The sequence below is a fragment of the Phascolarctos cinereus genome, unplaced genomic scaffold, assembly GCF_003287225.1.
Source record: "Phascolarctos cinereus isolate Bilbo 61053 unplaced genomic scaffold, phaCin_HiC Scaffold_726;HRSCAF=1367, whole genome shotgun sequence".
Taxonomy (NCBI): domain Eukaryota; kingdom Metazoa; phylum Chordata; class Mammalia; order Diprotodontia; family Phascolarctidae; genus Phascolarctos; species Phascolarctos cinereus.
The window spans coordinates 418,150,674-418,166,104 of NW_027556098.1; the positions used below are offsets into that span (position 1 = coordinate 418,150,674).

Consider the following 15,431-nt stretch of genomic DNA (forward strand, 5'->3'; position numbering starts at 1 on the left):
TCAGTGAACCAAAAATGGAAGACACAGTGACAAAGAGCCAAGGAAATGTAACGCAACTGCCGCCATTTTGACTTCTTACCAGATGAAGTAATACTACTTATTCGACTCCGTTCCAGTGGTGGAGCCCATTTCACCCAGAAAGATGGTGAAGCTCCAAATTCCATCCCCTGAAATGAAGATATCATGATTTTTCTTTTTAATCCCTCAAGTTGGAGAATACTAGATGCTAGTTAGGCTTAGACATATTGTACTACCTGGGCCATGCCTTGGGCTGCTCTTGTCAGAATGATGTAAACCATTCCTTGAGCTGCTGCTAATGGTATTAAGAAACTCAGAACTGAGGAGATGAACAATCCAATCATGAATATTTTCCTTGCTCCAAGCACTCCAGCAAAGTACCCACTTGGAGTTAATGTGATGATTTGGCCATAGGTGATAGAACTGAGAATTATCCCCTGAATTTCTGGACTCCAGTCATATACAGGGACCTGCAAGACAAGGAGATATAATTTCTTTTTTTTTGTTTAGTATTTTATTTTTCCCAGTTACATATAAAAACCATTTCCAAATTCTCTCCCTTCTTCCCTCCCATTGAGAAGGCAACAATTCAATATAGGTTATAGATGTGTAATCATGCAAAACATTTCCATGATAATCATGTTGTAAAAGAAAACAGACCAAAAAAAAAAAAACTCAAGAAAAATAAACAAAAGTGCGCTTCAATCTGTATTCAGACGCCATCAGTTCTTTCTCTGGGGATGGATAGATTTTTTCATCGTAAGTTCTTCAGAGCTGTCTTGGATAGTTGTATTGCTGAGAGTAACTAAGTCATTCATAGCTGATCATCTTACACTATTGTTGTTACTTTGTACACAGCACATTTCATTTTGCATCAGCCCATGCAAGTCTTTCCAGGTTTTTCTGAGAGCATCCTGCTCTTTCTTTCTTTCTTTCTTTCTCTCTTTCTTTCTTTCTTTCTCTCTTTCTTTCTTTCTTTCTCTCTTTCTTTCTTTCTTCTCTCTTTCTTTCTTTCTTTCTTTCTTTCTTTCTTTCTTTCTTTCTTTCTTTCTTTCTTTCTTTCTTTCTCTTGTTAGGCAACAGGGTTAAGTGACTTGCCCAGGGTCACGCAGCTAGTAAGTGTTATGTGTCTGAGGCCGGATTTGAACTCAGGTCCTCCTGAATCCAGGGCCAGTGCTCTATCCACTGTTCCACTTAGCCACCCCTCATCATTTCTTATAGTACAATAGTATTCCACGATAATCACATTCCACGACTTGTTCAGTCACTCCCCAAATGATGGGCATCTCCTCAATTTCTAATTCTTTGCCCCCGGAAAAGAACGGCTATTAATATTTTTGCACATATAGGCCTTTTTTTTTAAATCTCTTTTGGGATATAGATGTAGAAGTGGTATTGCTAGGTCAAAGGGTATGCATGGTTTTATAGCCCTTTGGGTATAGTTCCAAAGTGCTCTGAACATTTCTGTAGAGATATCTGGCCTGAGCTTCTGCGTGTGAAAAGTTACTAAATGTTTAGGGTCAGGGTAATGATTATGTGTGCTCTTTGACAGCTCTGGTTGTTGGACTGAGAGCTTTCAGTGCCTTCCAAAGTGGTGTGATCACTGCTCTACTGGTCTGAATTCTCCAAGTTGACCCATATTTGGGTCTACTGTTTTTTTTCTGATTGGGAATTTCAGTAGACTGCTGCTTGCTTCAGCCACTATTGGCCTAAAGGAGGCTTTGCAGGTTTAGAGCAATTAAACCCCTGGCTCCCCTTTGATCTGTGATACTGTACTCTGCTCCTGGGATCAGAGCCAAACACCTACTGTTTGCCTCCCAGAAGTTGCTCCACACTCAATACGTAGCTAGGGCCCAATGTTTACAATCACATCTCTCTATGCTGGATCCATGATCCAGAAATGGGTGGTTGACAGCTGCCAGATGGTACCTATTCTTTTTCTTTTTTGGGGGGGATGGGGAGCTAGGCAATATGGTTAAGTGACTTGCCTAGGGTCACACACTTAGTAAGTGCCAAGTGTCTGAGGCCGCATTTGAACTCAGGTCCTCCTGACTCCAGGGCTGGTGCTCTATCCGCTGCGCCACCTAGCGGCCCCAACCTATTCTTGCAACCAGTGATTGCTCAGGGATATGCTGGGATCTCTTTTTGCCTCTTTGATTTCTGTTCTTGCTCCCTGCCTCAGTCCTCTTTTCATCCCTGAGCACTGTACTGCTCCCTGTCACCAATTCACTGTGACTTCTCCTTGGCTTTTCCAATCAGAAAAGCTTTAGTCTGGTGCTTTCTCTACATCTTTGTGTGAGAGGTGAGGTAGGATAAAAATTCTTCCTTTCACTCCATCATTTTGGTTCTGCTGCTCAATGACCTTTTCTCAGTTCTCCTATTCTGTGACCTCATATGCCATATCCTTACTATAGCAATACACACTGTGCTCCCCACAATTCTCCCTAGGGTCCTCTTCTCTCTTAGCTCTCTCCTTTGATGATCTCAACTCATCATGATTTCAAGTACCATTGTGACTCCCAAATCTATATCTCTCTCTTGAACTTAAGTCTCACAGCATCAGCTACATGCTAGATATATCTTTGTTGTCTCCTTGGTATTTCAACCTCAACAGAATTCATTATAATTCACTGCCATAGAGTAACCCCTCTTCCGATTCTCTTTATTTCTCTTGAGTGAACTGCCTTTCTCCTATTATCCTAAGTTCATATACTTGGAGTCTTTTCCCTCCCTTGGAGTCTCTTCTCTCTCCTTTACTCCTAATATCCAGTCAATTTGTTAGTCTTATGGCTCCTACCTCCAACTTATCTCTCAAATCCATCAATTTCTCTCCACTTCCATGGCCATTACCAGAACTCCAGCCCTCACAACCTCTCCTCTAGACTATTGTAATAGCCTTCTAATTGTTCTCTCCATCTCTTCGTCTCCACCTCCTGGATTCTCTCATTTTCTTCAAGTTCCAACTAAAATCCTACCTTCTACAGGAAGCCTTTACCAACCCCTCTTAATTCTAGTTCCTTCCCTTTGTTGATTATCTCCAGTGTATCCAGTCTGTAGCTTGTTTGTGTGCATTTGTTTGCTTGTTACCTCCCCCATTAGACTGTGAGTTTCTTGAGGGCAGGGACTATCTTTTGTCTTTCTTTGTATCTCCAGTACTCAGCACAGTGCTAGGCACATAGTTGGTACTTAATAAATTCTTATTGACTTATTGATTAATAATTCATTTGCAATGATGGCAAATAATATCCCCAAGAATAGCCTTGATTATATCACTATATTGACCCTAAACATTTAGTAGCTTCTCATTGCTTAGAGGGAAAAAAACTTAAAAAAAACCCTTTACTAATTGGAATCAAAGCCTTTGACAAATCTGACTGCAAACTCCCTTTTCACCAGTGTTTCAAATAAGCGGCCAGGTGGTAGAGTAGATATATTTCTGGACTTAGAATCAAAAAAGCCAGAATTTCAATTCTGTCCTTTACTGGTTACATACTCATTATGCGACCATGAGCAAATTATTTAACCTGTCTCAGCCTTGGTTTCTTCATCTATAAAATGAGGATAATGATAGTATCTGCCTCACAGAGCTGTTGTGAAGATTAATGAGATACCATGTGAAAAACGCTTTGACAATGTTGAAGTGCTATATAAATATTAACTATGCTTATTATTATAACTCTTTGTTCACATGTACAACTGCTTCATAAACTCTATATTGTAGCCCCTAGTAATTTATTGAATTTTCCCCTCCCCTCGCACATGCCATTTGCCGCTCTAGAATGTACTTTTTGTTCATTTTAATCTCTCCAAATCCTTATCTTCTTTCAAAGCTTAAGTCAAAATCACCACCACCATCACCACCGTCACCATCAAAAACAACAAACATTTTATGACACTAAATCCCTCTATGTGTGTTTTCTCATTTGATCCTCACAACTCTGAGAAGTAAGTACCATTATTATCCTTATTGTACAGATGTGGCAACTGAGGCAAATGCAGGTTAAGTGATTTGTCCAGAGGCACACAGCAATCTTTCCCCAACTCCCCACCCCCACGTTGTTTGTACTCTCTCTTTATTCAAATCACCTTGCAAAACTTCAACCCCTTGCTCCTTATAAAATGTTGCCTTCTATAAAGTATATGATTATTCTTATGGATAAGATGGAGATATGTGAATCAGGTGGATGCAGGACTGGTTGGATGGGTGAACTCCAAGAGTGGTTGTTCTTAGTTCAGTACCAACATGACAAGAGGTTTCCAGTGGAGTGCCCCAGGGATCTGTGCTTGGCCCTGTGCCATTTAACATTCTTATCCCTGAAGGCACAATAGTATGCTCATTAAATTTGCATAAGATGTGGGAAGGACAGCTGGGAAGGACAGCTAACACACTATGGGATCGAGTCAGGAACCTAAAGGAGGTTGACAGGTGAGAGCATTGTGCTGAATCCAACGAGATGAGGTTCAATAGGGAGAAACATAGTCTTGTGCAGGTACCAAAAATCATCTTCATGAAGATAGGATGGGGAATACACCTCAACAGATAGACAACAGCCGTTCTGAAACGAATTCGGGAGTTTTACTGGACTACAAGCTCTATATGAATCAGGAGCATGACATAGCAGCCAGAAAATGTAATGAAAGAAGGGACGGGAATAAGCATTTATATAGTGCCTACTATGTTCCAGGCACTGTGCTAAGCACTTTTTTACAAATATTCTCTCTCTCTCTCTCTCTTCTCTCTCTCTCTCCTCTCCCTCTCTCTCTCTCCCTCCCTCCCTCTCTCTCTCTTTCTCCCTCTCTCTCTCTCCCTCCCTCCCTCTCTCTCTCTCTCTCTCCCTCTCCCTCCTCTCTCTCTCTCTCCTCCCTCTCCCCTCCCTCTCTCTCTCTCTCCTCCCTCTCCCTCTCCCTCTCTCTCTCTCTCCTCCCCCTCTCTCTCTCTCTCTCTCTCCCTCTCTCTCTCTCAGTCTCTCTCTCTCCCTCTCTCTCTCTCTCTCTCCTCTCTCTCTCTCTCTCTCCCTCTCACTCTCCCTCTCTCTCTCTCTCTCTCTCTCTCTCTCTCTCTCTCTCTCTCTCTCTCTCTCTCTCTCTCTCTCTCTCTTTTTCTGAGTAAGGCAATTGAGGCTAAGTAACTTGTCTGGGGTCACACAGATAGTTAAGTGTCAGATGTCTGGTCTGAGACGGGATTTGAACTCAGGTCCTCCTGTGTCCACTGTGCTACTTAGCTACCCCTAAAAATATTATCTCATTTGATCTCATAACAACCCTGAGGAATAGATGCCATAATTATTGTCAGTTTACGGTTGAGAAAAGTGAGGAAAACAACAGTTAAGTGATTTCTTCCTGGTCACACAACAAGTAAATATCTGGGGCTGGATTTGAACTTGGGTTTTCCTGAGTGCGGGCCCAATGCTCTATCCACTGTGCTACCAGCTGCCACTAATGTAACAATGTAACATTTTACTGCATTAGAAGGAAGATCACTTCCAGGAATGAAAGGGTGATAATCTCATCCTATTTGTTTGTCATCAACTTCACCTGGAGTACGGTGTTCAGTTCTGAGGACTACAGTTTGAGGACATTGATAAACTGCAGAGTGATTAGAGCAAGGCACACAGGATTGTGAAGATCCTTAAGTTCATTACTTATTAGTCTGTGTAGTGGAGTCCCTCCTTCCATTGTATCTGTATGACTTCCAGGGCCTGGAACAGTGTATCACATATGGTAGACAAAATACATGGCTTGGGAATGAATCAATCAATAAAAAAGATGGATCTGCTATCAACTTACCCCTGCATCCGGATTGACATCAGGTTGCCCCTTCCTGGAAATATTGGTCAGATTAGACTGGCCTGTGCTGTTCACCATGGCGACAATGGCAATGCTCAAACTCAAATTTTGTGAGGTAGTTACAAATAGACAGAAGTGTATGATGATGGCCAGGCCATATCTTACTGACAAGAACCCTGGAACTGGAGAACAAATAAATAATCATTATGCTAATACTCTTTTTGGACCAAAATATGTTAGTAAGATCTGCATAGGATCATTGTCATTCTACTAGTCTATTGTTTGCCACGGACATTTGAACAGAGTAGTGTAAAAGGAAGGGAAAATGACACTGCTTGGCAGATCAAGCAGCAGACTAAAATAGATTCTAAGGGAGTATCTTCACCACCCGCCCAATGAAAGCATGCCAGTTCTTCCTCTGTACTTTTTTCACTGTGTGACTATAAATCTCACCCCTTTTCATTCTCTTTTCTTCCCAGACTATTGTGTTTTCTGTCTAGGTAAACTGTCTCCATTCCTTTCCCAGAGACATTCACCTTTCACTGTTCCCACTACCCTTACCAATTTACATTCCCATTTACCTTCCTTGAAGTAGATACACATTATATACATACGTTATAAAGAAAGAGAGACAACTAGCACATAGATTATGGTCAGAAAACGAAGTTGAATCTGGATACAAAATGTACCTCCTGCACCTTCCCCTGATACACAAAGACTTCTTTTCTCGGTTGCCAGTTCAGAAATGTTAAAGTTTTCTCCTCTGTACACTAATTGTTATATTTATAGCACATGAGGCACCCTCCCCCAACTCATAGGGAGTAAATCTCTTAGGGAGTGGTTACTCCAATTTTAGAGTACACTATATGTGCTGTGAGTCCACAACTCTAAAATTATAGTTTATGAGCCCTTACCAATGTTTGGGTTTTTTTAGTAGTCAGAGCACACAATTCACTCAAAACAAGAGGCATTTGCTAGAATGGCATGGTTTAATAAGAAAAGTAGCAACAAAACATTCACCCATAAACATGGGGTATCACCTCCCTAAAATAAAAACAAGAAAAATAGTGGGCACATAGAGTTAAAACACATAGAGAGGTACACACTTAGGAGACACAATTGGTTAGAGTATACAGATAGAGGAATGTACACATGAGAAATATATGTGGTCAAAGAACAGCTGTGGCCAAGGCACACACATAGAAGGGCAACTCATACATACAATGCTACAGAGTTATTAATGTCTTTTGACAAGAGTGCAGCTCCTATTGACACTGGTCTCATGGTCTTCATTCTTTTAGTCACTGCTATACAAAGCATGCTGCTTCTCTCTCTCTATCTACAGGACATTATTTTGCCAAACATTGCCCCACTGGGTACTGTATTGGATTGTGGCTGCTCTCTGTTGGACACTTAGTCTGCACTACTTCTAACTTCTGGATCAGCTAAAATCCTTGGCTAGGATGTGGCCTTTATTTTAATTCAGATATTGTAGAAAAGGAAGGAAATGCCTTGCTCTGGGACCACCAGACACTTCCTTTGTTTTGTCCCTCCGAGTCTAGATTCTGAGATTTCCCATTTCTCAAGCTGGAGGTGCTCAACTCCAAGCACAAACCCTTTTAAGCCAAAGACCAGGGTTGTCTCAGCTGTCTAATGCCTGTAGGTTTCTTCTTTTCTTTAGCAGACTCTTCATGAGGGGTGATCATACAAGTTTTTTCTTGAAAATTTCAAATGAGAAAGAATCCACATCCTCCTTTATCAGGGATAAACATAGGATTACAACAAATATATAGGATCATAAATTTAGAGGTGGAAGGGACCCTAAGAGGCCCTCAAGCTTAACATCCTCATTTTACGTGAGAAAACGATTATTACAGTTGAAATGGAATGTCCAGTGTTAAAGAACTATTAAATGTCTGAGGTAGGATGTGAACTTAAATCTTTCTGACTCTAAATTCAAGATCCTATGGACTACATGATGTTGTCTACTTCCTGTAATTTTTTACCTTCTGCTAAATTTATTCTTTTCTTTCATGTAACATGATAAACTTGCCTGAAAAATACTAGTACCTGAGAAAAGTACTTGAATTTAGAGAGTACACAGAACAGTGAGACTTATTTACTCATACTACCAGAACAAGGTGAAAAAGAAAAGTCCAACATTTCATAACCTGGAAAAGGGAACTGTGAAATAGTGAAACAGGGATTTTGAACACAAAGAAAAGAGCAAATTCCAAAAGGGATGGAGTATAACAATAATAACTCACTTTATATAGTGCTTTTGAGTTTACCCAGTACTATCTTCACATTAACCTTGTGAAGTAGGTAGGACAACGATATTTGCCCATGATCACACAGCCAGTAAGTGGTGCACCTGAACCTTTAACCCAGGTCTTCTGATGCCAAGTACAGTGCTGTTTCCATGTTACCTTATTGGCTCACAATAAACACAGCATTAATTACTTGATTGCAATGGACTTTAGAGAGCAAGTAGAACAATCCATGCCCAGCCAAGAATCCCCTCACATCTTCAGTTGGGTTATCCTGGTTCAAATGACTTTAAATGAGAGGACACTTCTAAGATATACCTATTTTCAGTTTGCTAGATCTAATTGCAATGAAATTTTCATTACACTAAGCCCAAATTCATCCTCTGCAATTTCCACCCAAGTTTATAATTCTGCTCTCTAGGACAAAATGGAACATACCTAATCCTTTCAAATAACACGGTGGCATCTACCATGCACCCAAAATATACATTCTCTTATTCAGCATGAATACCATTGTTACTTCAGTTGAACTCCATATGTAATGGTCCCTTGTCCTTTCATCATATTGGTTGCCCTCCTCTTCATGTTCTCAAGCCCATTGATGTCACTCCTAAAATATGATACCCATAGCTGAATTCAACACTTCAGATTTAACTAGAGCAGAGTAAATCAGGACTATTACCTTCCTAATCCCTGACACCAGGACTGTCTTAATTCAGGTGGTTTCTAATTTTTTTTTGATGGGGGGTAGGAAGGCTATCCATCACACTGGCTTCACATTGAGTTTTCAGACTACTAAAACCTCTGGCTCTTCTTTGAGCTGAATTGTTGTCTAGTTATGCTTCTGTTATCTTGAGCATCTAAAGTTGAATTTTTGAACTCATACATAGGACTTTGTACTTATTCTTATTATCATCAATAAGAAATATTTAATGAGTTCTTACTATGTACCAGGCACTGTGCCAAGCACTGAGGTTACAAAGAAAATTTAAAAACACCCTCTGTCCTAAAGGAGCTAACATTACAATGGGAGAAATAACATATAAACAACTTATTATATACAAGATATATAATATGTATGGGTTATACGATGATGAAGATGATGAAGATGATGATGATGCCTTCACCTCTCACATTATTTCCCACACACTTTCTCTTCTCTCTTTCTTTCTCTATAGATACATATATATATATATATATATATATATATCACATGTATTTATGCATATCAAAAAAGGAAGAGATATGGGATGATAAACGGGGACGATACTGGGATCAAGTGAGATTTTTTTTAAAAGATGGGACAGACATAAATGTGTTTGTAGGCAGCAGGGAAGGAGCCAGTAGATGGGGAGAGATTGAAGATTAGTGAGAGTGAGAAGTGGGGATGATATAAAAGATAATATGCTAGAGAAAGCAGAAGGTTATGCTATCAAGGGTGTATGTTGAGGAGTATCCTTTGCAGGACTCTCTTCATGTAAGACAGAGGTGGAGAATAAAATAATGGTAGGTGTCTTAATGATGAAATGAGGATAAAGAGAGAAAATAAAATTATTGGCAAGTAGCCTTAATTGGAGGGGGGCATTAAATATGAGGGAAGGTTATCAGAAGAGAAAGTAGGGGTTAGTAATGTTATGGGAAGCTTGAGGAGAAAAGAGATTGTTTTGAATAGCTGCTGTGGTGAGTGGGATAATGAATTAATTAGGGATTATAAGATTGTCTTGCTGTAGTGAGGGCCCATTTGAGACTGTGTAACATACAAAGGTGATGGCTTGGGAAAAAATCATGATCTAGAGCTTTGGAGATTATGGTGAGAATAAAGACTAGGTTAGAAGTCATAAAACATAAGGAAAATGGAATTATAGATTATAATCAAATAACATAAATTCACATTTTATGAACACAGAAGTGGAACATTTGTGGGTATTAGCAAAATCAACGGTGTGACCATTTTTGTGTGTAGCTGAGTTGTGGAGGAAGACGTCATGGAACATGAGTAGATTGATGAATTGGGAAATGAGATAATTGAGGGAATATCAGTACGTATGTTGATGTCTCCTAATATGAGGGAAGAAGTTGGGTTAGCATTTGAGAAATCTCTGGAAGTCACTGAAGCTGAATTGTATGTGACTTGGTCTTTTATACAGATGGCTGCTTGAGTCCAGCTCTGGAGAAGACCCTGGGAAAGGGCAGAATTGGAAGGCTTATTAGAGTTACCCCACTTCCCTTAACTCCCTCCTCCCCAATACAGTGTGCAATCTGAAAAAAGCACTACATAGCATTCTTATTCAACATATTTTCACATTAGTTGTGTTGTAAAGAAGAATTAGAACAAATGGGAGGAACTATAAGAAAGAAGAAACAAAACGAGAGAGAGAGAGAGAGAGAGAGAGAGAGAGAGAGAGAGAGAGAGAGAGAGAAAGAGCGCAAATATTATGCTTCGATCTGCATTCTGACTCCATATTTCTTTCTCTGGATAGGGATAGCATTTTCCATCATGAGTCTTTTGGAGTTGTCCTAGATCCTTGTATTGCTGAGAAGAGCTAAGTCTATCAAAGTCAGTCATTCAACAATGTAGCTGTTACTGTGTACAATGTTCTCCTGATTCTGCTCACTTCACTCAGCATCAGTTCATATAAGTCCTTCCATGTTTTTCTGAAGTCTGCCTGCTCATCATTTCTCATAGCACAATAATATTCCATTACATTCATACACCACAACTTGTTCAACCATTCCTCAGTTGACAGGCATCCCTTCAATGTCCAATTCTTTGCCACACAATAAGAACTGCTGTAAATATTTTTTGTACATGTGTGTCTATTTCCCCCTTTTCGTGATCTCTTTGGGATACACCCCTAGAAGTGGTATTACTGGGTCAAAGGGTATGCACATTTTTATAGCCTTTTGTGCACAGTCCCAAATTACTGTCCAGAATGGTTGGATCAGCTCACATCTCCACCAACAATGCATTAGTGTTCCAATTTTCCCACATCTTCTCCAGCATTTATTCATCATTTTCCTGTTTTGTCACGTTAGCCAATATGATAGGTGTGATGTGGTACCTCAGGGTTGTTTTGGTTTGCATTTCTCAAATCAACAGTGATTTAGAACCTTTCGTATGATTATAGACAGCTTTAATTTCTTCATCTGAAAACTGCCTATTCATATCCTTTGACCATTTATCAATTGGGGAATCACTTGTATTCTTATAAATTTGATTCGGTTCTCTATATATTTTAGATATGATGCCTTTATTAGAGACACTGGCTGTAAAAATTGTTTCCTAGCTTTCTGCTTCCCTCATAATCTTGGTTGCATTGCCTTTGTTTGTGCAAAAACTTTTCAATTTGATGTAATTAAAATTACCCATTTTGTATTTTATAATGTTCTCTATCTCTTGTTTATTCATAAATTCTTCCATTCTCCATACATCTGACAGGTAAACTATTCCTTGCTCTTCCAGTTTGCTTATAGTATCAGCCTTTATATCTGAGTCAGGTACCCATTTTGACTTTATTTAGGTATACGGTGTAAGATGTTGGTCTATGCCTAGTTTCTGCCATACTCTTTTCCAGTTTCCCCAGCAGTTTTTGTCAAATAGTGAGTTCTTCTCCCAGAAGCTGGGGTCTTTGGGTGTATCAAACAGTAGATCACTATGGTTGTTGCTACTATGTCTTGTGTACCTAACTGTTCCACTGATCCACCACTCTATTTCTTAGCCAGTACCAAGTAGTTTTCATGATGTTGCTTTATAATACAATTTAAGATTTGGTATGGCTGGGCCACCTTCCCTAGCACTACTTTTCATTAATTCCCTTGATATGCTGGACCTTCTGCTATTCCAGATGAATTTCGTTATATTTTTCTAGCTCTATAAAATAATTTTTTGGTAGTTTGATTGGTATGGCACTGAATAAATAAATTAATTTAGGTAGAATTGTCATTTTTATGAAATTAGCTCAGCCTACCCATGAGCAACTGATGTTTTCCCAATTATTTAGATCTGACTTTATTTGTATGAAAAGTGTTTTGTAATTGTGTTCATACTATTCATGGGTTTGTTTTGGCAGGTAGATTCCCAAATATTTTATAATGTCTGCAGTAACTTTATTTTATTTTATTTTGGTGAGGCAATTGGGATTAAGTGACTTGCCCAGAGTCACACAGCTAGTGAGTATTATGTGTCTGAGGCCAGATTTAAATTCAGGTCCTCCTGATTCCAGGGCCAATGAATGCTCTATCCACTGCACCACCTAGCTGCCTCGACAGTGACTTTAAATGGAATTTTTCTTTCTATCTCTTGCTGTTGGGCTTTGTTAGTAATATATAGAAATGCGGATGATTTGTGTGGGTTTATTTTATATCCTGCAACTTTGCTAAAGTTGTTTATTATTTCTAGTAGTTTTTTACTTTATTCTCTAGGATTTTCTAAGTACACCATCATATCATCTGCAAAGAGTGGTAGCTTAGTTTCTACTTTACCTATTCTAATTTCTTCCATTTCTTTTTCTTCTCTTATTGCTAAAGCTAGCATTTCTAGTACCATATTGAACAACAGTGGTGATAATGGACATCTTTGTTTGATTCTTGATCTTATTGGAAATGCTTCTAGCTAATTCCCATTACATACAATGCTTGCTGATGGTTTTAGGTAGATGCTACTTATTATTTTGAGGAAGGCTTCATTTATTCCTATGCTCTCCACTGTTTTTAATAGGAATGAGAGTTGTATTTTGTCAATATCTTTTTCTGCATCTATTGAGATAATCATGTGGTTTCTGTTAATTTTGTGGTTGATATGGTCAATTATGCTGATAGTTTTCCTAACACTGAACCAGCCCTGCATTCCTGGTATAAACCCTACCTAACCATAGTGTATTGTTCTTGTGATAAGTTGCTGTAATCTTTTTGTTAATATTTCATCTAAAATTTTTGCAGGGCAGTGAGGTGGCGCAGTGGATAGAGCACAGTCCCTGAAATCAGGAGTACCTGAGTTCAGATCCAGCCTCTGACCAAACACTTGATACTTACCAGCTGTGTGACCCTGGGCAAGTCACTTAACCCCAATTGCCTAAAAAGAAAATTGCATCTAGGGGCAGCTACGTAGTGCAGTGGATAGAGCACCAGACCTGGAGTCAGGAGGACCTGAGTTCAAATCCAGCCTTAGACACTTCACACTAGCTATGTGACCATGGGCAAGTTGCTTCACCCTATTGCCTAGCCAAAAAAAAAAAAAAGATGTAAAAATAAAAATTTTGCCTCTATATTCATTAGGGAAATTGGTCTATAATTTTCTTTCTCTGTTTTGACTCTTCCTGGTTTAGGTATCAGTACCATATTTGTATCATAAAAAGAATTTGGACTGTACCTATTTTCCCAAATAGTTGATATAGTATTGAAATTAATTGTTCTTTAAATGTTTGACAGAATTCACTTGTAAATACATCTGGCCCTGGAGATTTTTTTTCCTAGGAAGTTAATTGATGGCCTCTTCAATTTCTTTTTCTGAGATGGGGTTATATAAGTGTTTTACTTCCTCTTCTATTAATCTAGGCAATTTATATTTTTGTAAATATTCATCCATTTTACTAAGATTGTCAAAATTATTGTCATACAGTTGTGCAAAATAGCTCCTAATTATCATTTTAATTTCTTCTTCATTGGTGGTGAATTCACCTTTTTCATTTTTGATACTTGTAATTTGGTTTTCTTTCTTTTATAAATTAAAATAACTAAAGTTTTGTCTATTTTATTGTTTTTTTTAATAAAACCAGCTCTTCATTTTATTTATTAGTCAATAATTTCCTTAATTTCAATTTTTGTTAATTTCTCCTTCAGTTTTCAGTATTTCTAATTTGGTATTTAATTGGGGATTTTTAATTTGTTCTTTTTCTAGTTTTTTTTTTAGTTGCACGCCTAATTCATTGATCTCTTCTTTCTCTATTTTATTCATGAAAGCATTTAAAGATATAAAACTTCCCCTGAGGGCAGCTTTTGCTGCATTCCACAAATTTTGGTATGTCATTTCTTTATTATCATTCTCTTTTATGAAGTCATTGGTTGTTTCTATGATTTGACGCACTCATTCTTTAGGATTAGATTATTTAGTTTCCAATTAAATTTAGTCTATCTTTCTATGGCCCCTTATTACATAGATAGTATTTTTTATAATCTTTTCTGAAATTGAAGTAAAGTGTGTCTACAATATTACTCTGGTCTAAGAATTTTGTATCCTGGCTTAAAAAAATTAAATGTATTTAGTTTGGTATGATCTGTTCTAAAGAAAGCCATGGAAATTCTTGGTGATGACTATTTCTTTTTCTGAATGTTTACTAACCACTTCCTTAATAAAACATTCTTGAGTTTTTCCAAGAAAAGATATAAAGCTCACTGGTCTATATTATTCAGATTTCCCTCTTTTTTTTTTTTGAAATTGGAAAATTTGTCCTTTTGTCTTACTGAATCTACTCTTCCATATCCCTTACTGCATGCCATTTAAGGATTACTTGAAGGAAATGGTCATATTATCTTAGAGAAGAATTAAGAGAGAAATAAGAACTATATTTGAAGAATCATCAAACCAAAAAGGGACTAGAGTTCTGTTTCCAAAGGCAGAACTAGAAAAAATGGATAGACATTTCATCCATGGGTAACTTTAAGGGAAAATGTCATAAAAATCAGAACTGTCCAAAAGCAAGGCCAGCTGTATGGGGGTGTAGTATTCTAACTGTATACTTTCGAACAGATACTAGGTGTCAACTTGTTGGGGCTGTTGTAGAAAGTATCTTTAGATAGGTATAGATTGAACTAGATGAACCTTGAGCTTCCTTCCAACTCTTAGATTCAGTGACTCTGTGATGGAGTTAAAGGACAAGTAGAGGTTTAGAACACTTGCAATAGTACAACAACATCAAATATATAATAAGTGCATGAGGGATCCAAATGAAATTGTATAGGAGGTGTGCAGAGGAAGGGTCGTGGTCAACTGCGGAGATAAGGGATATTTGCTAGAACAGGCAGCAACTGAGTTGCACTTTAAAGAACGGAAAGGAGCTAGCCTCGTGGCAGAGCCTTGGAGCTGGTGGGAAGGGTGGACAGATTCAGGGTAGGAGTGTCCGTCAAGTTTTAATTCCTTCCCTTCTTATACCTTGAGTTCAATTCCAGCCAAGTATGGTTATAACACTCATCCCTAGAGAGAGACAGCACTTTCAGGTTGACCCTTCTCACACCCTCTGTGAAACAGGAGAGGAAAATGAGGTCCAGAGAGGTCACCTCTGCTTGCCACAGTTGAGATTCCCACCTTAATCAAGTGGCCTTTGCCTGGCTCACCCCACTCTTGCTGCTTTCCAAGCAGCT

General features: G+C 38.6%; 1 protein-coding gene across 1 annotated transcript in view; it reads right to left on the reverse strand.

Moving 5' to 3' along the window:
• The window catches only part of LOC110219757 (sodium-dependent phosphate transport protein 3-like), a 55,262-nt gene that overhangs the window by 17,605 nt on the left and 22,226 nt on the right, over positions 1-15,431 (reverse strand). The window contains exons 3-5 of the mRNA XM_021003392.1: positions 5,806-5,987; positions 255-488; positions 80-167 (exon numbers count right to left, since the gene is read on the reverse strand). Coding sequence (XP_020859051.1) covers positions 80-167; positions 255-488; positions 5,806-5,987 — 504 coding nt within the window. The remainder of the gene's footprint in view (positions 1-79; positions 168-254; positions 489-5,805; positions 5,988-15,431) is intronic.